Source organism: Cyrtonyx montezumae, unplaced genomic scaffold, assembly GCF_038088225.1.
Source record: "Cyrtonyx montezumae isolate F1298 unplaced genomic scaffold, pur_monq_1.0 scaffold_70, whole genome shotgun sequence".
In the NCBI taxonomy this organism is placed as follows: Eukaryota; Metazoa; Chordata; class Aves; order Galliformes; family Odontophoridae; genus Cyrtonyx; species Cyrtonyx montezumae.
In genome coordinates, this window is record NW_027072079.1 from 227,997 (window position 1) to 250,386 (window position 22,390).

Genomic DNA, 22,390 nt, shown 5'->3' on the forward strand with positions numbered 1-22,390 from the left:
TAAATTTGTAAAACGCGCCATTGTATTACAGACGATGCAACAGAAATGCACTTCGGGGGGAAAACTGCTTCTGATGAGTTCTTTTTGTAAATCCTTGATTACTACAGATATGCAATAGAAAATCTCCTTTCGTTTCTAACTTTGATATTTCCTTCTGAAAACGTTAACGATCGTTGCCATTAATCTGAATGATTTCTCATGCTCTTCTTTGTGTGTGTATATCTATCACCTATAGTCCTGAGCTTCCTTTTAGGATGGTACAGTTTCGGTTTGTCCGTAGTGTTTTAATTTGCTCTTTAAAGTGCCTTTAGCACAGGCACTGCAAGAGGGCTTTTGGAGTCTGTTTTTAATGTTGGGAGGGACTTGAGATGGAGTTAAAGCAACTTACATCTGAAAGAAACGAACCCAGATCCGTCTGCAAACTGTTAACAGCCTGAAAATTTTATATTTAAGAACCAGAGGTTTATTTTTATGGAGCTTCAGTTATGGATGTGGTTTCCAGGAAAAAAACAACAAACAAATTGCAAACTTCAGCTCTAAACAGACTGTGTGTAAATGGTTGAGATTTTTCTTTTGTTTTTGATTATTATTTTTTTAATAGAATACACAGGATTCAGATAATATATTGAGCTGATGTGGTTACAGCCCTTTGTGAAAGGGGAAAAACAAAACAAAATCAATCACATCTCCGCCTTCTCCTGTTTGTCTGTTCTGATCTATTCCCGTTGTTGAAACTGTCCAAAAAAAAAAAACCACAAGCGAAATTTGTGTAAAGTAGGTTCATGCTTTAAATGTTCCAATGATGATACGTGTTATTTGTTTTTTTTTTTTTTTTGGACATCGCCAAGGTGCTATGGGAAATTGAAATAACAGAAAAAAAAATAAAAAGCTGATTTAAAAGGAAAAAGCAAAACAAAAAAAAAAAAACAAAAAACCACCCACAAAAAAAACAACTAAACCACCACCAAAAAAAGGAAAAAATACCACAAAAGCCAACACCGTCTCTCGTTGTGATCTCTGTTACGCGTGTAGGGCGGCCCCACGTGAAGGGGACGTGAGGGGACGGCGGGAGGCGGGAAGCGGCGGCTTCGCCTCAGGAGCTCTGAGGGAGCGCGGGAAGAAGGGAGGCGGGAAACGGAAGCGTCGTCTGAGGGGACGCGCGCTGCTCCGCTGTGTGAGGGGCAGCGCGGGGCCGCCAGGGGGCGCTGTAGGTGATGGGGCCGGGCCGCCAGGGGGCGCCGTGAGGCGAAGCTCGGCACGCGCACCGCCCCGTCACGTGACGCGGTGCTGGGGCTCTCAGCATGGCGGAGGTGGCGGCCGCTCCCGCTGCGCCCGCGACCCGCAGCCCCCGGCGCTGAGCTCGGCGGCCGGGCCTGCCTTTATTCCCCCCTCCCTTCTTCCCTACCCCTTACCTTCTTCTTCTCCCGCCATGGCCGAGCCGGCGGCCGCGGGCATCTCCTCGCTGCCTCGCGAAGTCCGCGAGCAGCTGGCCGAGCTGGAGCTGGAGCTCTCGGAAGGTGAGGAGCGCCGGGAGCTCGTCCGCCCCTCCCCGGCCTGCCCTGCGCCGAGCCGAGACCTCAGGGCTATGGGAGAAGGGGGGGGATCTGTGTGGGCAGTTTGAGGAGGGGGCTTGTGGGAGGGGGGGGGCTGTGAGAAGGCCCCAGCCCTGAAGGGGTTTTCTGCGCGTGGTGGGGAGAAGAACCTCAGTGTGTGAGGTAAAAAAAAGGGATCATGGTCGTGGGGAGGAGGGGGGGGTCCTCGCGTGGATGGGCCGTGAGGGTCGCGGGGCCGGAGCTGTCCGGGCCGCTCTCGTTGCGTGGCCCCGGGGAGGGGTGGGAGTGACAGCGGCGGCGGTGGTGGTGGTGCGGGGGCTCGAAGGGCCATCGGGTGAATAGCAGCGTGCAGCCGGATGTGCTTTCAGCCTCTGACTTCTTTTCCGTAGCTGCGATGAGGGGACGCGCACGCTGTTGTTTTCTTTTTTTTTTTTTTTTTTTTTTTGCTGTGAACAAAACCCAACGAGTTTTGTTTCCCGTTCAGCGCCGGTACGTCTTTGTTTCCCGGAGCTTACGGTGCTGCTGTGGGGCGCGGGATGAGGCCGAGGTGCGGTGGGGGCTGCGGGGCTGTGTGTGCCAGGAACCCCCGCCCCATCGGCGCTGAGGTCGGTGCCATAGCGGTGCCACGTCAGGAGGAGACCTCATGGCTGCAATCGTCGCCCCCGTGGTTAACAAATTGACGGCACATCGAGCTACAGTATCATCCCTGCTCTGTCACTTCGTCCTGGAACGTACAGAGCTTAAAAGGAGACTGTTTGCAGTGGTGAAGATTTGAATTCCTCCACTGAGCTTCCCATGTTGGCATGCAGAGCTCAGTGTACTGCCCGATGGTAGTGCTTTTTAGCACAGGTTGTTTCTAGTTGGACTTAATGCTGCCTTCATGTTGGCTGTCGGCTCTTGTGAGTGTGTGTGTGTATTTTCCTGCCTGACCTTCTCCAGATATGCTTTCTGTAAACATTTATTGAAAGCGATAACCCTGTCTGGTGTTTGGTTTTGGGTAGTCCACGATAACAAAGAATGGAGGAACATCCTCTTCACTCCCCAGGAATATAATGAGTGGTAATTGATGGTTTATGGAGGAGTTTGCTGGATGCTTTTAAGCGTTTGCTTCTGTTTTCTGAAAGTTGTTCCATGTGATACTGACAGTTTTAGTTTGACCCGCTGATACAGTGCTGCAAGCTGTGCTTTTAAAAGTCCTTTTGATAGAAGGGCTGGCTGTGACATCATGCTAATCTTTATAAAGCTTCTAACAGCTTAAACTTCCATGCTTTGGAGTGAAGTTTCCTGTGTTATGTAATTCTGTGAACACTAAATCCATTACCACTTCATGGATTTAATATCCCAATTTTTTAGCATGCGTATTACAGGTTTCTTTGTGCCTATCCCTCTTCCTGTTGGAAAGCCTTGAGCACACATGATGGCATGTGGCCATGGCTCTGCTTTCCCTGAGATAACTGAGGGGAGCTGTGATGGAGCAGGGGGTCAGTGGGGTAATGTCATTGAAACGTATGTCCCGGATTGAGACTTCAGCTTAAAGACTTGAAGGTGAATGTGTGCATTGTTAACTGGGTATAACTATGGATCTGTTTATAGTAAACAATATCGAATAGAAGCATTTTATTAAAAGTGGCGGCGGTGCTTGGTGTGTGTCTGATTAGTTCTTGCTCAGCTAACAGCACTTGATCCTTCCCCCGCTCCTAACTGCAAGCTTTATTTTCTCAGGTTGCCTCTCCTGTGCTCTGAGAGTGTTTCTGTTGGGGTTTCTGAGTAATCATGCCTCTCTTTGGGAGTAGGAGAGGAATTGTACCTCGGGGGGGGGGGGCACGTGTTCAGTGCCCCTGATGCAGGCACTGGGAGATGGGTGATCCTATATGGGGAGAACCATGGGCAGGTGGAGTGAAGGAGTGCTGCAGCTGCGGGTGGGCTGGGAGCACAGACATGCTGTGGGCTTTGTGCTGTGCCACTGTTCCCACTCGCCTTCGTGGCTTGCAGAATCTCTAACAGCATGGGGGAAAGAGAGTGTTAAAATCTTAACTGACGATATGCTTGTGGAAGATGCTGTGTTGGCAAGTAGGATGCAAAGCAGAACAGAAGGATTGGTTTAAAGCATGCTTTGAATGATCTGCAGTGAGACTTTCTTCACAGAACAACAGTGCTGATGGTAACTGTGCCATCCCTGCTCTGTTCCTTAACTGCACCTCACGAGGCTCAGAGTGGAAGTAGCAGCAGTTCCCTTCCTGAAGAACCTGAAGTGTTCCTGCAGCACTATGGGACGTCTTTCAGGAAGCAGTAATTCTTCCATTAACAGAAACCACTTTAATTTCTTTCTTTTGGTCTTTAGTTGTGTGTCCTTATTTGGCCTCGGTGATTGATTTGGGTTTAGCTCATTTATTTCTAAATGAGTTTAGATAAGACTTCAGTTGTCTTCTATAATACGTTGTACCCAAACCTCCAGCAGCACATTTTCAGAGGGATTCTTTACAGAAGGGATCAGTGTCATTGCCTCTAATGAGAATGATTAACTGCAATGAATTAAGTCATGGAGCTACGTGGAGCCTGGAACCTACTGATTACTCATGCTTTCCTTTTTTTCTTACTTCAGTTTTTTTTTCTTTCTCATGCTTTTTTTTTCATCTGTCAGTAACACCCACATTATGCATCAGTAACGATGGGAAGGGCTGGCTTTGTGTTTGCATCTGCTGCTGCTTGAGGAGGAGAAGCGCTGGGGATCTGACCTTTAAGGAGGTCTTACCCAAACTGTTTGATAAGGTTCAAAGAAACAAAGTTTAACGTGTGCTGGAGCTCCATTTTATGCCTTCGGGGCTGAACCACAGCTGTGTGTGATGGGGTCTGTGGGTGCCCTGTAACACCTCTACTCTCAGAGCAAAGCACGTGCAATCCTCCATGTATGCTCTGAGATGTCAGCCCTGGAGTGCAGTGTCTGGGCACTCTGCTGCTTTGGGGGCAGTTCTCAAGCAGCTCTTCTCACATTAACCATGTTTCAGCTGTGTTAATACCCTAAGAAACTCAGGTACTGCTGGATTCATAGGTTCTAATGAAGCACATTCTGTATGTTTGCTTTATGCAGTGAACGGTGCGAGGTTCGCACTGTCTGCACAGTGAAGTTTCTTCCCTAGGTACCAGTGGTTGTACACTGGAGCTGCTGCTCTGGAAGTAGGACAGCTGTCTCTGAGAGGGTTCAGTGCTCTCCTGAAGCGCTTACTTGGCTGCTGGTTTGTGTTTGACTGTGGTTTCTGTCTGTTTTTAACTAGTAAAGGGATGTGAGTGGAGTGAACTTCAGCTCCTGACATCTGTGAAAGTATGAGGTAAGAGGAGGGGGAAAACCCCGCCTAATAATAATGAGGAATTCCTGTGATAGCACTTCGGGCTCCGAGCATGATTTGCCCTTTCTGGGTTATGTGACAGCGTTATCATATCACTGCTCTTGCTTCATGTACAGAAGGAGGTGGTTTCTGTTGACTTTTCTGGTTAAACATCCATTTGGCTGTCTGGTGTGTGATTTGGTGTGGGTGTTTCTGTGAATGGCTTTGCGCACCTGTGTTTGTTCCTTTTCAAGTTGATTGTCTCTTACCAGAGATGTGAGGCAGAGGGAAGCTGTGCGTAAGGACTTTCAGAAGCAGAAGGGATGGTGGCTGGTGTGGAAAACGTAGTATCAGCAGAACAGCTGAAACCCAGGACTGAAGGCCAGCCAAATAGGATAGAACCTTACTGGAAGGAAACATGTTGACTCAAGCAATTGGGTTGAGTCTTTATTTTGTTTGGCTTGAAAAATTCCTGAGGAATCCTGGTGTTTTTCTCTTCCCTCAAAAGCTGCGCTTTTCCGCTTTCATTCTTTGATTGCCAGGCACCCGTCAAAGTAGGTGAGGACCTTTTTAACAGATGGAGTAGATGAATTACAAAATCTAAATAGATTAGGGGAGAACCAAAGAAAGTAATTGATCGAGGAAGGTCTGCTTACATGGAATTTGCTGCGTGGGCAGAGAGGTTTCACTTCAGTTTTCTCCCTGTTGTTCAGAGGGGAGCTGTGACTATAGGGAGCTTATGAGTGTAAGCAGCCAGCTCTGATTGTCTTGCAGCTAGCAGGACTCTCGGGTGGTTTTGCACATTTATGCAGCATTGTACCCACAAGTCTTGCATTAGGCAAAACTGGTAATGGGAAAGCTTTTATGTTGCTTCTTTAATTTACCTGCAGGACTGACAGCGGATGGGTACCAAATCTGCTGAGAAATCTGTGTATGGCTTTGACACAGCCTCTCCATATGCAGCCAACAAAGGTACAGTTCTGAGGCAGTGCTTTGAAATGCAGAAAAATCCTTTTGGAGCACGTCATGGAGAGCTGTTCACACAAATTCAGAGGTGCTCATCCCTGCCTCATTTGGCTCTACCAAGATCCCGATAGGAGACTTCGTTTCTCATGGTGTTGTATTAAGCTTTACAGCAGGGAAAGAAGTGGTGTGAGCATGGTTGCCCGTGGATTGCTTGCAGTGCCCATCACACAGGAAAAGGAAATACAGCTCAAGTCATTATCAGCAGAGGAGCAGGGCAGCAAAACTGTCTCCAGTCCATCAAACAGAATGTCCCTCCGAACATCACGTACTGTGCAGATGGTCAAAGCAGAGCACTGAGAGTGATGAGTGGTTTGGAGAAAGTTAAATGCTAATGTGATCAGGAGTAAGTTATACTGTGCAAGAAAAGTATTTGGAGCATCCAGGTTAGTATAACAAAGAACAACCAGGAGAGTTAAGAGTGTGCATCTGGTTGCATTGTTGCTCCTATACTTAGGAAATGAGGAGCGGGTTTGGGGCTATTTTTAAAAGCTGCAGCTCTGACCCTTTGCCTTGGGGAGGGGAGGAAATTAGAGGCTTTAAAGACACTCCTCCACCTCCTCCCTTGCTTCTCTGAAGCCTTGCTAGAGTTAGAACCAGTTTTCCTCAGCTGGGCGGAGGTTGACATCTGGTAGCAATGATTCTTGTGTTGTCTTTGTGCTGCTTACTCTTACTACTGGTACAGTTTGCAGTTTCAGCTGGATTCTTAGACTGGAAGCATTGATCGGGCTTGTTAGCCTGACATCTGCAGTAAAGCTCTCTCCGGTGTTTTTTGTGGTATCCTAGACCTTCAGCTTTCTATCTTAAATTCTGTAGCATGAAATATTAAGGGGTAGATGTGATGGATGGCAGTAACTGCGCTCAGCCAGGTTGCAGGTCTGGAGAACACTTGGAGCCCCGTAGAGAAACAGGCATGCAGAGGACCCCGCGTGTTTCTAGTTCATTGGAACTGTGTCAGAAAAGGTGATGGGTTCCTTCCAGATTAATTTTTGTCGTGAAGCTTTCTATTCATTGGATTTATCATGTTTATTCAGTGGCAAGTTTCTGAAGCCAAAGAATGAACTAATGGTGAGACATCCCAGAGGTGCACGCAGAAGCTGAATGCTTTCCTGTTTTGATTTGCCTCAAATATAATGTCCAGATAATTTCTTAAAATGCTTTTATTGAAGCTGCTTGCCCCAAAGTTACAGAAGGCATTTCCTGAGCCTCAGTGGTCTGCTCAGTTCCTTTTGGGACCTTGTTGAGCAGTGGAACTGAAGTGTTCTGTTAACAATCGGTTCAATCTGACATTTTTCTTAGACCTTATGAAGTCAGGGAGGAGTCATCAGGCCAGGGTGTCTCATTCTATTAATTAGGATGAAAGATTCTTAAGTTTACAGTGGTGATTTATAGCTAACGGCTGCTGTGCTGGCAGCCACGTTACATCTGCTGCACAAATTTTGCCATTATGTTTTGATGACAAGTCTTGGGAAAGGCCTCACACCTGTATTCCTCATTCTGAGCCATGCTGGCCACTGCTGCTTTTTCACTCCTGCGTGGATTACTTATTTGAGTAGAACGCCCATTTCTATCAGCATGCACTTTTTTCTTCAAACTTCAAAGCTGAATGTGCCTGCAACACACCTTGGAGTACACGCACAGGTTACGTTGGTACCAAAGGCAGTTGATGTAAGAGTGCCTTGTGCTTTTGGCTCTAGAAAATGAATGCCTTCTTTTATTTAGTGTACCTTCTGGAAGAAAAGAAAAAGGTTGCTTAAAGTTTTAGAACTTTTCTGCCAGCATCAACTTTTTCTAATTCTTCTGGACCTGAGAAGTGCTGATACGAACTAGGTTTTGTGTGAATTCCATAGGGGTGGGAGCCCACAGAGCCTGCAGGGCATGCGCTGATATATTTTGGGAACCTAGGATATGAGTTATTGCCTCGGTGATCAGCAGCTGAGTTGTTCCCCTGCAGTCAGGCAACCTGCTTCCAGCAGCTCCACGTCCCTGGGGAGCTAAAGTAACCAAGAGAATTGTATCCCAGCCTGATAAAATTAGGTCTTCTGTAATCTCTCCGAGGGCAGCCGGATGGCTAGCTGCCTTCAAAAACATATGTTTTAATACAGGAGTAATGCGCTCCATTTTGAGTGGCTGTAGCTGTGGGAGCTGGTTGACTCTGAATAAAGTGCTCCCATTTTGCCTCTGGGATCAGGACTGATGTCAGATATCAGGTCTAAAGTGCAGCGATGGAAAAGGATTGTTTGGGATGCTTTTCCTCTCCTTTGCCACTGTACCTTAGTCATAAAGGATTTTGAGAACAAAACCTTCCTGTTGTTGGGAATAAAGCATGTATTGCAAAGAGGACTTAGCTACAACCTAGAAATGCATGCAATCATTCTGCATTAAGAAATGTACTTTGGAATAGCAAGGCTTTTGTTCCTCTAATGCAAGTTTATAATAAATTTCTCTCAGAGCAGCTCAGGAGGAAAAAAAAGCATTGCTTGTGTCTTGTCCCTGTGTTTCGTGGCAGCTCCAGCACAGAGGGAAGGTAGCAGTGCCATTGCAGCTCTAAATGCAGGCACTGCTAGTTCTGCTGGGAATCGACTGATCGCATCAGACTGCACTGTCTGGCTGCTGAATTTATCAAAGAAAGCCAAAGACAAGTATTTTTCTGCTATGAATATTCCCTGTGATCAGTATCTGTAGTTACCAGGAGGATGGATGGTGCTGAGCAGATGGCAGCGAGCTGTGGCTCCAGGTTTTTGGGAAGGTAGAGTCAGGTGAGGCTGTGTTAAGGAAAGTTTTATATTGCTGCTGTTTCACCTGTGCTACCTTCAGTGCATCAGCTTTTCATTTAGAGTGCTGACTGATCTTTGAAGTGAAGAACCTTTTCAATATGAAGCACCTTTTCTGAAAGTTCTGTAACCTCCTGGGTGAGAACAGCGATGAATGCACAGATGTCAGTGTGGGGTTCATGATAAGAGTGCTTTCTTTGCCTCGTCGTCATGTCTTCATCGTCACCTTTCCCTGTAATTACCTGCTGGGAGCTGTACCTGCTTCTGGAAGCAGTGATCTCACAGATACGCTGCCCAGACAAAAGAAACCCTGGGGGAGGGGAAGACGCTTTGAAGTTTTCTGGTCATTTTCTAGAAAGAGCAATAAGCAAAGGTGAGCGGCTCTAAAGGTCGCTTTGCCTTTCTGAGAAGGTGAGATTGTAGCTAACGGCTCCGTGTGGAGGTGCAGCAGCTGAGGCTCCTGCCACGACCTGCATTGTCACTGAGAAGGAGCAGGAGCGCTCCTCCCAGGAGCTGGAGGTGACACGGCACATTCCAGGCAGTGCTTATTCACCTTGTGCTGGAGAGAGCAGAGTCAGGTGATTGAACGGAGATAAGAGGGCCTCGATCCTCAGTGCTTCTGGTGGAGGAAATAAACAGACCTTCCCATCTTCGTTTGTGCCTTTGGATGGAGGAGGGTGCTGCTGGGAGGTTTGCTTCAGCTGGCTCCTTCCTGCGTGTGCTGTGGAGTGCCCTCAGCACACAGCTTCTGGCGGCAGGGTTGGATCCCACCTCATCCCCTTTTGTGTCACCAACAGCCCATATGTCTCAGCTGTGTGCTGGGTAAAGCTCTGAGCTGCAGGGGGCAATTGATTAAGCTTTTAAGAATGTAACTTTCCTTTTCTAAAAAGAGGAAATTGAACCATTTACTCCATTCCATATGCAGCGAATCATTGGTTGTACACCAAATTTATGAATTATTTTTGTACGGTTATTTAAACTTTTCTAGCAATCCTGAAGAGAATACTGAACAACACAAAGTGAAGCCTGTATTGCGTTAGCAAAAAGTAGATCTCAAAGCACTCATGTCAATGCTTTGTGCTTTTATTTTCAGACTGAGACTGTTTATTCTTAGGGCAGAAACTTAAAGTGATCCCTTGTGGATTAAAAGGAAAAAAAAAAAGTGAACAATTCTTATTGTAATTAGAATGAAAACCTCCACGCTTACACAATGTTGGATTGGAAGTTGCTCCAGTGAAAAGGGGGAAGTGTTGTTTTCAGTTTGCAGGCAGGATGCACAGAGCAGAGCTGTGTACCATGCAGAGATGTTGGATGCTCAGCCCCAGCTCCCTTCAGCCGGCCGCCTGCTCACTGACCTGGGAAGAGCTTGAAACGTGCAGCCTGGTAACTGCTAGCTGGGTGTCTGCAGTGTGCTGGGAGCACGTGTCCCTCTGCATGCTCAAGTAATCTCCAGTTCAGCACTGACTGCTGGTGTGTTTAGGTTGAGCACGCTGGTACAGCCTGTATCTGTGGGATTACCCCTCTCTGCTTTACGTTCTTGTGTCCCTCTTGAAAATTTCCCAAATTAAAAGAAGTATGTATATATATCCTGTTGCATAGAAAAAAAAAAAAAAGTCAATTATTGAGTCCAGAAGCAGGAGAATCGTGGATGAACACAAAGCAAATGAGTCAGATAGAAATAATCCTATTATGTCTTGGCTGCTGCCACACCTAGAAACCTTGAACAAACACTTCAGTTCTGCATGGCCATTCCTGTGTTTGATACACTTTACTTGTTAAGTCCTGTTTTAAAATTGCAGCATGTAAAAATGGCATAAGGCTACTCACCACGAGTGTTAAATAGTTGTTTTGGTCACTGTGAGCAGAGACGCAGATGCCTGAGCACAGCAGATTTGCTGTTGTTCCCCCAAATTGGGAAGATACAAAATCTCAGAGGTGCTGTTACTGTGAAAGGCTCTCAGAGCAGTTCTTTTTTTGCAGCAGACCTTTAAAAGGGGGAAAAAAAAAAGCCTGCCTAGAACAGCAAACAGGAAGATGTAATTCCCCTTCGGCTTTGGTGTATCCAAAGGTTATTCCTTGTGTAGGGCCTCAGTGAAGCACTTCTGGTATATCTCGTGGTAGCATGGGAGATGTAAAGAGAGGCATAAGGATCTGGCAGAGTCATGTTTGATGTATTGTGATTACTGTCATGTGTCTCCCTAGGTAATTACTTAATAGCTCATCTCCTTTGCACTTTCATGGTGAATAAGTTGATCTTAAAGAAATCTGAATGAAAACATTTTTTAAAAAGAAGAAAGCTGAACCCTTTCTTCTCGGCCCACATTCTGATCCTGCCATTGCAGCTCTCTCCCAGGGGCCCAAAGCCCTGTCTGCCAAGGGTGGCTGTCACCACTTCCAGGGCTTTTTAGGAGATGTTGGGGTTGGGTTGTTGGTTCTTGTCCAGACATGTTCCGTTTGCTTCACGTCATTCTTTTGTACTGACTGCTGTCCTCTGGGTTTGTATGGGGCTGTGAAACATGATCCTCTGTCCAGAAGGAGTCAGTTGAGATTTGTCTTGTGCATGCTTACCTGCAGTAATCCTGCTCAGTTTATCAGTGCTGCACTGTGACGGCTCATGATATTTAGTCCGTGTATTTCCCTGGAGTGAAAAGGTAATTTCTTGTGTTAAATGTGATGGAGAAAGCCACATAGAAACAAAGGTTCATGTCGTGACATCTCTATGGGGCTTTGTTTATGGGAACTTCCTCTTCTCCTTTGACATAAGTGATGCTTTTTTTTCCACGTTCTGTGGGCTGAAATGGATGAAGCAAAGCAGTGGGGGAGAGGGGCAGCAAGTAAGGCACAGGATGTTGGTCAGAATGTGCTGAAGGATCAGAAATCATAGAATTGCAGAATGGCACAGGTTGCAAGAGACCTTAGAGGTCATCTAGTTCCAACCCCCAGTTTACTTCCAACTAGGAATCTATGGAACTGCTTCAGATAATCCCTTCAAAATAATGGAAACAATCCAGTGCCACACAAGATGCTGCAACTTGGCCTTTTCTCTTAGGAAAATTACTGTATTTCTGTTCTTTTCCTTAACACTCCAGAACAGCTTCCTGTGAACAGTGAAAGGGACACAGACGTCACATAGCACTGCAGGCACACTCCTCTTCCAGCAGGGAGAGATCTATTTGGGCAGAAGGATAAAAGCAAAGACTTGGCATGGAGAGCTGGGGAAGGAGTAAGTAGTTTGGCTGCAGGTTATGGGAGGTCTGGCAGCAGGACAAATCAGGACGTACTTGCTGCTTTGTGCTGCTCTTACCATGCGGTGACAGCCTCGGTTGTGCGGGTCCAGCCATGGGAGCTGACAGCCTTAAAAAATGAGCAGTTGAATATTTGATATGGGAGAGGCAGAGCAGTCCAAGAAGAGAAGAATGAAAGGACCTATCGAAGCAGAGAGATTTGGGCAGTGTGAGGCTGCTTTTTCTGTAGTTCTGCTTTTGAGAATAGCTATTTCAGAACAGCTTACATTTTCTATGGGTGAAGTGTGACAAAAAGTCTGCAAAAGTTATTGTTGCATGGGAGCAAGGCTGCAGTTATTGGGCTGTTTCCATGTTTTGAAGGGGTTGTTTGAAGCTGTTTCATGGAATCCCAGCTGAATGGTAGATTTCTGCTCCTTCAGCACATTCTGCCCCAAGCAATTGCAGACTGCATCTCTCTTCTTAACTCACTAAACCAGTTGATGGTTGAGCTTTGAACATACCATCTGCTGTTTAAGTGTTACATGCTGTGAGATACGCAAACGAGAAGGACTGTTCTGGTTGTTCCAGGGAGTTAGCTCATGGAGGGGAAAAGCTGACTTGGGTTTCCTGTGATATCCTTTACCTCTGATTGTGCAGGCTGTGAATTCAGAGCCGCCCTGCATTATCTGTGGATGGAGGCACATATGAAAAGGAAGAAGGCAGCTAGGCCAGGGCAGCTTGCCAATTGCTTAAAGCCTTTGTTAAAGACCAAAGGAAACCTGCGCCCATTTAGGCACTCGTACAGCCCCAGGGGCTTTCTTGGCCTCATATGTAAAGAAGATGAATGCAGCCGCATGGAAATGATTGCACACTTTTGCATGTCAGTCTACATTAGCTTTTTAGACCCTGGTTGTTGTTTGGATGCTAAGATCTTGTGCTTAATTCTCCGAGTTTTCATCCAGTGGGTCTGTCAGTACAGCACTCAACCCATCTGGTGAAACTGAACTGTGAGGAGAGGATCTTCTGTGTGAGAGCACTGGCAGAACCCGTCTGCTATTGAACTGCCCCAAGCCTGTCTGTGACTTCACCCTGGTTATGGGGAAGGAGGTGTCTGCAGCAGTGAGGGACAGCTGTCTCCCTCCGATGGCTGCTTTCTCCTGGTGATAAATTCCTACTTCTTGATTTGCTACGTCCTTAAATTGAAAAATAAAAAGGGGAGGGGGAAGAAGGGAGATAAGAACTCCACTCTCAAAATAAACTTCAATTTTAAGCCAGTGAAACTAAGCAAATTAGAAATGGCCACACTTTGAAATCTGCACTGCTGTGCTGTTTCTCTTTCCTCTGCTTGGAAAGAAGGTTTTAGTGCCACATGTAGCTGTTCCACCAGTCACATCACATCACTGCTGGTGCACTGCTGGAGCTGAGGTTGGCTCCTGAAAGCTGCATTTCTGGGCTGACGTTTCTCCCTTTTAAAGCTTTCAGCATGAAGTATTCAATGGTATCTGCACACAGAACAGTCAGCACAGGCATCACGCTTCAGGGATCTGTAGTAGAGGTATTGCGTTGTGAGTGCATCCTCTGTCTGCGATTGCTACCTGAGTGTGACCTCTGGGTTTCAGGGCTGCATTGCATTGTCCTGCAGCAGAACTGGAGCAACAGGGAACTTCTGGCCAGAGTTCCCTGAAGAGTGGATGAGGTATCGCAGTCTCTAAGGGATTTTTTTGGGGTACTGCTGAGACAGTGTTTGGTGGGAGCATCTCAGGCGAGGAACTGATTTTGTGTTTTATCTACTGTACTGGTTTGTGCTTCTAGAATGCCAAATACTTTAGGAAGAAATACCATCTTGCTCAAGGCATCATGAAGGGAAATGATTGCTTTATTTCCCAAATACCATTATTTTTCTGTTACATACCGTGGCACAGATTTTACTTGCATAAAATGTATGGAGTCAGCAGGCAGGTCTTACTGAACAAATTGGAGGGCAGCAATCCAAACCGATGCCTGTTGACTAGCTAACTCCTTTTTCAGAGGTTATGCTTCATTGTGAGCTTTGTCCTTGGACCTCAATTTCTCTTTTTAGCCAGAATGTCTCGCCTTAAATTCCTGCTGTCAGCATGTCCTCAGCCCTTCCCACTCCTCCCAGCCCCCAAAGTGTGGAATAGTCTCCAGTGCTTCAGCCTGCTATTAGAACAGCCACTGTGTTTGCAGTTGAGAGCAGGGCCTGCTGCAAATGTAGTGCTTTATCAAGAAGGTGCAAGTGTCTTCCTGTTAACATCATTACATTGACAGACTGTTTTTATAAACATTTTAGTGCTCTATGAAACGGGCAATACCTAGTGATTACAGCTCCATTAGGTGTAGTAACAGATGGTTAATACAAGTACTTTGTCATCAACAGCAGAAAAGCTAAAGTGCAAGTGTTAGATCCTGGTCTCTTCGAGCGTAAGGCTGGAAGTTAATATGAGAAATGGTGGAGGATCTTAGCAAGCAGCTGCCTGGGATGGTGCAGGGTAGGCTGGAGAGGGGTAATGAGTCACACTGGAACACGGACGCTGGGATGAATTGTACAGCAGTGGAGCAGGACCACAATTGGGATGATCCTCAGATGGGCAGACCACAGTCTTGTGTAAAACTGCCAGGTTTTAGAAGGGGGAGGGCTCCCACAGTTATGAAGTTAAAGGGAGAGGCCTGGAAAGTCCCTGCCTTTCTGCCAGCCAGAGTAGAGGTGGAATTAGGCCATGGCCATCAGATAACAGCACCGAGGTCATGCTGTGGAGCTGAACCAGCAGCTTTGCCACACATCTGCAGTTTTGCCCTATACGCCTGCATGCAGTTGTACTTTCCATCAGGTTTTTGTAAATGGGGATCAGACACCTCTGTGTCCCTGCTAAGATAAGAATTGCAGACAGTGTTTAATTAGACTTGCTTTTTTTTTCCAGTGATACTTTTCAGTTTAGTCCTGTTTCTTTTGTTTGTTTGCTTTCTAGACACCTTAGGCTTATATGTTCTTAAAGGTTTATATACCCATGCCTAGAGAGAGCATAGTTGGCCCTGCAGGCTTTCTTCCTCTAAGAACTAGAGTTCACACTTCAGGGTTTCTGTTTTAGATGAGTAACTTGGAGGGCTTACACGTTTTGCATAGTAAGAAAACCAGCCTAATACTGTTAAAATTAAATGCTAGCGGTTACCAAAGGGTTCCGTTCATTATTTAAAGTAATGCTTCTGACTTCGAAGGAGATGGGCTATTGCTAAGGGAAACTGCACAGTCACCATTACATTAAATTTGTTGCAGAATGAAAAATTAAAATATGATCTCACTGTCATTAAAATGAAGTAATTGATGTCACCACTCCATTAGATTTTTTGGGGATCTTTTGGCAAATCGCTCTGGGTCTCTATTAACACCTGATCAACCAGCATCCTTAAATCAGAGGGAACAGGAGATATCTTTCAGTTACACAGAGAGCTACAAAGGAACAGCACAAGGAAAAACTAACCAGAGCAACCCTGTGCCGGGGGTGCCAGAGGTCTTCTTCAAGGAGATGTCTTTCTTGAGGTTTGTGAGACCAAGTCAAAGCAACAGTTGGAAGTAAAGCTGAATCCATTTCTTTTAATGCACTTCCTCCTGAGTTATGTGGCTTGGAGATAAGTGAACACGACTAAGCATCAGAAGTGGAATTTGGGAGAGAAGGATTCTGACTTTATCTTTGACATGGCAAACAGACCCGTAAGGGCAACACAGTACTGATAACCATTCAGTTCTGCTTTTCATTAACTGACATAACAATTAGCTGCTGTTAGTCATTCACTGTGCTGCTTGCTGCTTTGTCAGGCAACTTTCAGTTCCCAACGTGTACAGCTGTAGCTCGTTTTTTTGGTGTTTTGTTTTTTAGTTCATAATACCATCTAGCATGTTATGAATAAAATTTGAAAAAAAAAAAAAAAAAAAAGTGCATCCCTGTTTGCAAGAAACCTTTCATCCCTAGCTCTGGGCTCTGCAGAACTGGAGTGGTGAGGAACCTTGTGTTTTTGTGCTGGCTTCATCCCTTTCTGAATATTAATATTTAATTTAAGGCTTTTTAAAGCTTTTAGCAGGTTTGGGCTTTCTTCCCTGTGGTGGTTATATATGAGGACAACTTGAGAGAGTGTTCTGATGAACTTAAAATATGGAATATGATTTTATTTATTTTGATTTATGACTCAAAAAAAAATCTTTCTAGAAGTTTGTCCTGTTCTGGATGCTTTGCCATTAACAGCCATAGAACAGATCCGGCGCTTCTCTCTTTCTTCCAGCTTGAGCCCAGCCAAGCAGGTACTCCTCACATCCAAGCCATAGCTCCTTCTTGCGGTGAAGGCTGATGTAGTGTGGCTCTGCAGAGAAAACCATGGGTGAGCAGAGGTCCCTGTGCAGTGCAGCAGCTTCCCAGCAGCTCTGTGCTGAGGTTGAGCCTGCATTGCTTTCGTGTGAGCAAGCAGTGTCAGCACGGGCATTCGGTGACGTGGCTTTCACTGAGATGCACTTACATGTTTTTTACCCAGTATTTTAATGATACATTTTGCCTTTTGACAGTCTGAACCTCATTAGCACAGATATACCATGACATTGTACCTGTTTCTGGAAGTTGAGTTTTGTCTCTTTAATAAAAATTTCTTCTTCACATGAAGAGCGCAGGATGTGAGAACATCCCTGGTTTGGGTCGGTTGCCTTTCAGGGTAGGAGACTACTTGTCCTGGGAAGTAGGAAGCAGTTTATAGAATGATTCTATTTATTTTTTTGATTTTTTTTCCCCTTACTCTGTGCAGCTGCCTGTGTTACAGGAGCTCGTGGTGGTTTTGCATTGTGCTCACTGTTATTGATCAGGGCTGCAGAGGGGTTTGTGCGTCGCTGCTGACAGCACACAGAGCTGTGACTGAGCCCCACTGTGAGCATCCTGAAATCGGGTGTAGGTGGTTCAGGCTGCAAACAACGAATGGGAAATGCACTCAGCCTTCTGGCTTTTGCAGAGCCTAGTTTTGTTTACCAGCTCATGTTTCTTCCCACTTGGCTGGAGCAGTTGATCTGTTGTTTAAAGTATTTGTTTATAGCTAACGCTGTCCTTTGATTCTTTAATACTGAATTTACTAACAGGAGCTTTTAATTTACCTACTGAAAGCTGTGTCATTTCTAGGAGAATGTGTTTGTTTTTCTTCCCTTTTTATTATAAATAAATCTCAATGAGTGTATTTCCACTGTATCAGATGTCTCTGACCTTCGTGTGAAAAGGGTGCAGGAGCATTGGAGCCAAACTGAGCTGTTAGGAGAGCAGTTGTGTTGAGGTGTTTGCTTATCCAGCGAAGCTGTGCTGCCTTGCTGCTGTGATATGCCGGGTGCCAGGTGTAAGACACGCTTCCCTTTTCATTGATATTCAGCTCTTGTGTGTAGTTAAAGGCCGACTCATTAATATCACAAATGTCATATGTATTGTGTTGGAGCCAGTCCCTATTGTGGCAGTGATGTACAGTGGAAGTCATGCAGATGGAAGCTGCCCAGTTTGCTCTTTGGTCAGTGAGGTGGTTGGGTTTTAGTGTGTCTCACAGTGATAGCTTTGCTTTTCCAGCAGGAAGGCACTTGGTGGGTGGATCAGCATCCCCAGCACTGACATCCTGGGATGGCATCTGCTGCTACAAGAGCTTCCCTTCCCAAGAGGAGTCAAGTGCTGTCAGACCTGAGTAATTTGGCATTCCCAAGGAGCTCTACAGAAATGGTGGCGTAGGTAGAGCCGGGAGGAATTCAGATGAGATGATTTCTCAGCCTCTCTGTGGGGCTGCTGGGGAGGCTTTAATTATTTGTTGTGAGAACAAAGCAGTGATTGTCCAAAGCTCTGTGTTATCCTCTGTTTCTTGTTTGATGGAGAGCTTCTATTCCCTGCTCACTGAGAACCTCGCACAAGGTGGTTTGGAGTCATTTGTTTTGTGATTACTTTGTTGTCATCTCCTCCTTTATTTTTCACTAATGAGAAATCAGCAAGATGGAAGTTTTCTCCTGTGAATTTCTCTTACGTGAACGTTTGGTTGGAAACTGTGATCTCAGGAACGGCTTTTTTAACAAGGCCACAGTGACACATCCTTATGATAAACTCAGAATATTTGGGAAGGTAAATACAGGAATTCTTCATAGTGAAATAATTTTCTGACAAAGATTCTGTCTAAAACTGCATCAGTGTCTGCAGTATCTTTTTTGTGTGCTCTTGTGTTCATTTTGTTTGTGTTCTTTTCCTTCTGGCAAGTTGCTGACTGTGTGCTCTTAAATAATCCCACTGATTTCTCCATACTTCCTTCCCTCTACAAGACAGACCTTTGAGAATTCAGTTTATTGATGGAAAAGGAGATGCTGCACCCTTAAAGAGGCCCCAGTAGAGAAATGTGATGTGAGCAATAATTGTGGTTCTGGAGATAGCTTGTTGAATGGGATCTTCCTTGCTTCTAAGCCTGTTTGTTTAGGTTCAGGGTCCACTGGTGTAGTTGTAGAAAAAATATTTGCCTTCAGTTCTGTGAAAATACACTGTGACATCAGCGCTGTAGTGGTGCAAGGCATGAGAAACACAGCTGGTGTGGTCATTTTGCAGCAAAAGAAATAGGTATTGTAATTGGTCTGAGTGTTGCAGCATCCTGCATAACAAGGCCAGCAAATTGAGACTGACTACTCCTTCCCTTACGATAATAACATGTTTTTTTTCTACTTCAATATTTTGTACCAAAAATCGAATGCAGTTTTCTTTTTTTTTTTTAAAGAAAGGTGTTTGTGTGCAGAATCAGACAGGAGGAATTGGTATGCTGGGAGCAGTGCTTAATTTCCATTGAAGTATTTACATTCAGTAGCATTGTGATAAATCTTCTGGAGGTTCTCAGCTCCTGAGCTGAGATGGAGCATGGTGCAGCATCTGTTAAGCTGTGCTGTCTCTGCTGCAGGAACATGTGCTGCCCATTATTGGGATCTTCTTCACTGCTTAAAGGCGTTCACATTGGGAGGATCTTTCTGCATCCTGTTATCCAGCATCTGAACAAAGTCCTTCTGAGGCAGACGCTTTGACTCTTCAGCATGCCTAAAGAGCCCAAACAGAAGTTACTCCTCGCATGATCTTTCTTGTAAAGAGCATTGCAGCTGACAGAATAATGGGTTTTCTTAGCCTTGCTGGTGACATGCCAGCATGGTTTCCTTAGCAGTGAAATTCCTCAAGAAGCCAGGGTTGCTGATCTGAACAGAGCTGAAAGCTTAACACTGCCTGCACTGAGCACTGGGCTGGGGCCTGCTGCTGTGCCATCCTACCCAGTGCATTTTCTTCTTTCTGTTCCAGTCCAGTTTCCCAAGCTTGCAGCCAACTTGAACAGGGAGTGCTCTTCAGTGCAGCACAGGCGGCCTTGTCCCAGCGCAGAGCACCAGCCCTGGTGTGGCATGCTGTCAGCTGGAGCGCAGCTCTGCTTTCCTGGGACTCTATTTCTGATGGGGTTATGCTGAATTACCACGTGCAGAGCAGACTTAAGGATATCTGGCAAAACGCAGATGGATCTTGATGCCTTTGCCTGGGTTCCACTAGTCAGGATTAAAAGAAGTGAAAAAACAACTAAGAATGATTTATTTAGTAGCTGCTCACTGACTCGGCCTCCTGTCTTTTTGTCTGTATTTGACAAAGTGTATTTCTTTTGCAATTTGGTGGGAGTTTCTGAAAGTTAGATTACTGGTTTTGCACACTAATTTGAGGCTGGATAAAAATTAATAATTCTGTAGCTTTGATGTTAAGTAGTGGGATCCTACTGCGGTGACTAATACTGTTGAATAGCAACTATCTGAGAGAAAGCACTTGTGAGTGCTGTAAAATGACTGTGGTGTGTGTTTCAGATTTGAATGTTTTAGGAAAAACAGAGCATTTTGCTGTCTTAAGCAACCATCACTTTCTCAGCTGCCCTTTTCTGTGTAGTGAGAATTATTACATCCTCATGAACACATGCCTGGTATTGCTTCCTTGAGGGAATCAAGGTAGGGGGCACACAGGAGAACATTGTGACAGAAGTCTCATCACTTTAGTTTTGCTAAATTCATTCTCATTATTGAGGATTTTTGTTCGGGGGGTGATCCTTTTAAGTGCTAATGCTTTTCACAGATATCTTTCGTTTTTCCAACATACATCATCATTGAGCTCATCCAGTTACTTGCAATAGCATTTTCCCATCTGGAAATACATAACTACTGTGCTCAGATGCAGTGCAACATGCCAACCTGCATGCTAGCCTGCTCTGCCAACACTGTGTTTAAAAGATGAGTTACATTTCCATACTTGAATACTTTGTGATGAGAAGCCCTGTTTGATCAGTAGATAGCGGAGTAATTGCTCTTAACTTCTTTCGTTTCCCATTCTGACATGGTATTCAGAAATCTAGCATTTAATTACAAGGATAACCTCAGGTAGAGTTGGCCTGGAGCAGGTTGCATCTCCAAACTGATTTTCCAGATGGCTTGGAAAGGTGTTGCTGTGGTGTCAGACCTGGAGCAGGGTTACCTGTGGCAGCTGGCTTTTGTTAAAGAAATCTGTTAGAGAAATGCCATGTGTCTGCCTTGTAAGGGTGAATCCACTGTGATAACAGTCAGACAGTTTTCATAGAACCATAGGATGGTTGGGTTGGAAGGACCTCCGGGCTGCCCTGGCCTGTCCTACCCCTCCATCAGCCACTCAGGGCCCTGTCTGTGGTCTTGAGCACCTCCAGGGATGGGGCACCCACACTTCTCTGGGCACCCTGTTTCTGTGTGGCCACATTTGCTACTGAACAGAAGGCTGCTGAAATAAATCTGGATTCTGTGTGCAAGAGCAGAGGAGAAAACACCCCCATGAAGAAGGATCTGCAAAGCCTGAGGCTGGGAGCTGTTTGGTTTCATTGGCTTTCCAGATGAGTCTTTATTTTGAAGGAAGATAAGGAGTTCTCTTTGGATGCTTGTATGTATTGCCGTGTTGAAAGCAGGCTTGATTTGGAAATTCTGTCCATACTGGCCTATCTTGTGGAGAAAGTGTGCTGTTTCACATAGATGAAGATGTTGTGAGCTTTTCTAGTTGGGCTGGCTGGGCAACTCCTAGGAGAAGGTTATCAGCACTCACCGTTCTAGTAGCTCAGTTTCAGCCTTAAGGAAGACCATGTTGCACCTAGTGAATAAGTGCTGAATCACACGGCTGCTGCTCTTGCACAGAGTTTAGTCATTTCCTGGGAAACTTTTGTTTTCAGTCTAGTGGTGGCGGGTTGTCTATGCATTTGTGCAAGGACTAAATAAATGGGAATTTCTGCTGGTGTCTGTGATCACCAGGTTAGTCAGGAGAGTGTATTCTGACTTCTCATTCTGGCTGTTCTGCTTCATTGGGGTTGGAAAATGCATCGTGAGTGGTTTTACCCAGTGGATTGCTCAGCTCAGACTGCAAGCGTAGTGAGTTGTTAGATATGTGCACGTGGCACTTGCTGCTTCTCATTTCAACATGATGCTTTGGTGCAGCATTGGTATTACAGGACATGCAAGGGATCTACACCTGAGCTCAAATTCTGTGTCAAGACTGTGATTGTGTGTCAAGAGAAGGTGAAAACCATTCACTTGAATAGATTTTTATAAAATCATATTTGTGACAAAGCTGTGGTTTAGTGCCATGTGTAATACTCCAAAGGGAAATGGCATTTCCCCCATTTTTCCTGTAGTTATTAAAAAGATCGTTGTTGTTTTTTTTTTTTTTCCCTAGGATGAGGTTAGATGCAAGATTTATTACTTGTTTATGGGATTAAACTATTTATATGCGTGTGCTGGTTTTATGGGTAACGTGTAAAATTTGAATGGCTGCACTTTGCAATGTAATAGCTCACATAAAAACGGACCTCAGTAATTGCATTTTGGAGATATTTGTTAGAGGCTATGAACCGAGCAACTGTTTAATAGAGCTGACAGGATTTTGTGATGTGTTTAAAGGCTTTGAGCTTTTACTTACCTGCTGTAAAGGTAGACGTCGCTCACGCAGCAGTTGCTGATTCACCTGTGTATCACACATCCTTTTGTCACAGGTCTGAGCTAATGGGAGCATCTCTGCCTTGCAGTTTTTGCATATGGGTGAATTAGAAGTAGGGCTTTGTTTGGCTGCACGCTCATTTGAACGGCTTACCTGGAGAAGACTTTGGAGGAAGCTAACTCCAGAGCGCTGGCATCACGCTGATGCTGTGAAAACCGTGCACATGTAACGTGTAGGAATGTTCTTGTGTCTGCTCCAAGGAGAAGAATCAACAAAATTGCAGCTCATATATGAGAGGCTCTTTTATTTACAGTGGGAAGCTTCCAAGTATTTTTCAGCGTCCTGAACTCATTTTGCTAACTCAGGACAGTGGTGTTTTCAGCAGCAGCGGTCACATTGAGATTCCATACGTGTCTTTTTTTTGTGGGAAAAGGGAAGGCTTTTCAGCTGGAGCTGCTCCACTTCCCTCTCCTTCCCATTGCT

At 45.3% G+C, this 22,390-nt stretch overlaps 1 protein-coding gene across 2 annotated transcripts in view; it reads left to right on the forward strand.

The window, feature by feature from the left end:
• The first annotated feature begins 1,395 nt into the window (after positions 1-1,395).
• Positions 1,396-22,390, forward strand: part of DIP2B (disco interacting protein 2 homolog B) — a 58,105-nt gene continuing 37,110 nt past the window's right edge. For both annotated transcript variants that reach the window (XM_065751463.1, XM_065751464.1), the window contains exon 1: positions 1,396-1,517. In XM_065751463.1, the coding sequence (XP_065607535.1) occupies positions 1,430-1,517 (88 nt within the window). In that variant the 5' untranslated portion in view covers positions 1,396-1,429. The remainder of the gene's footprint in view (positions 1,518-22,390) is intronic.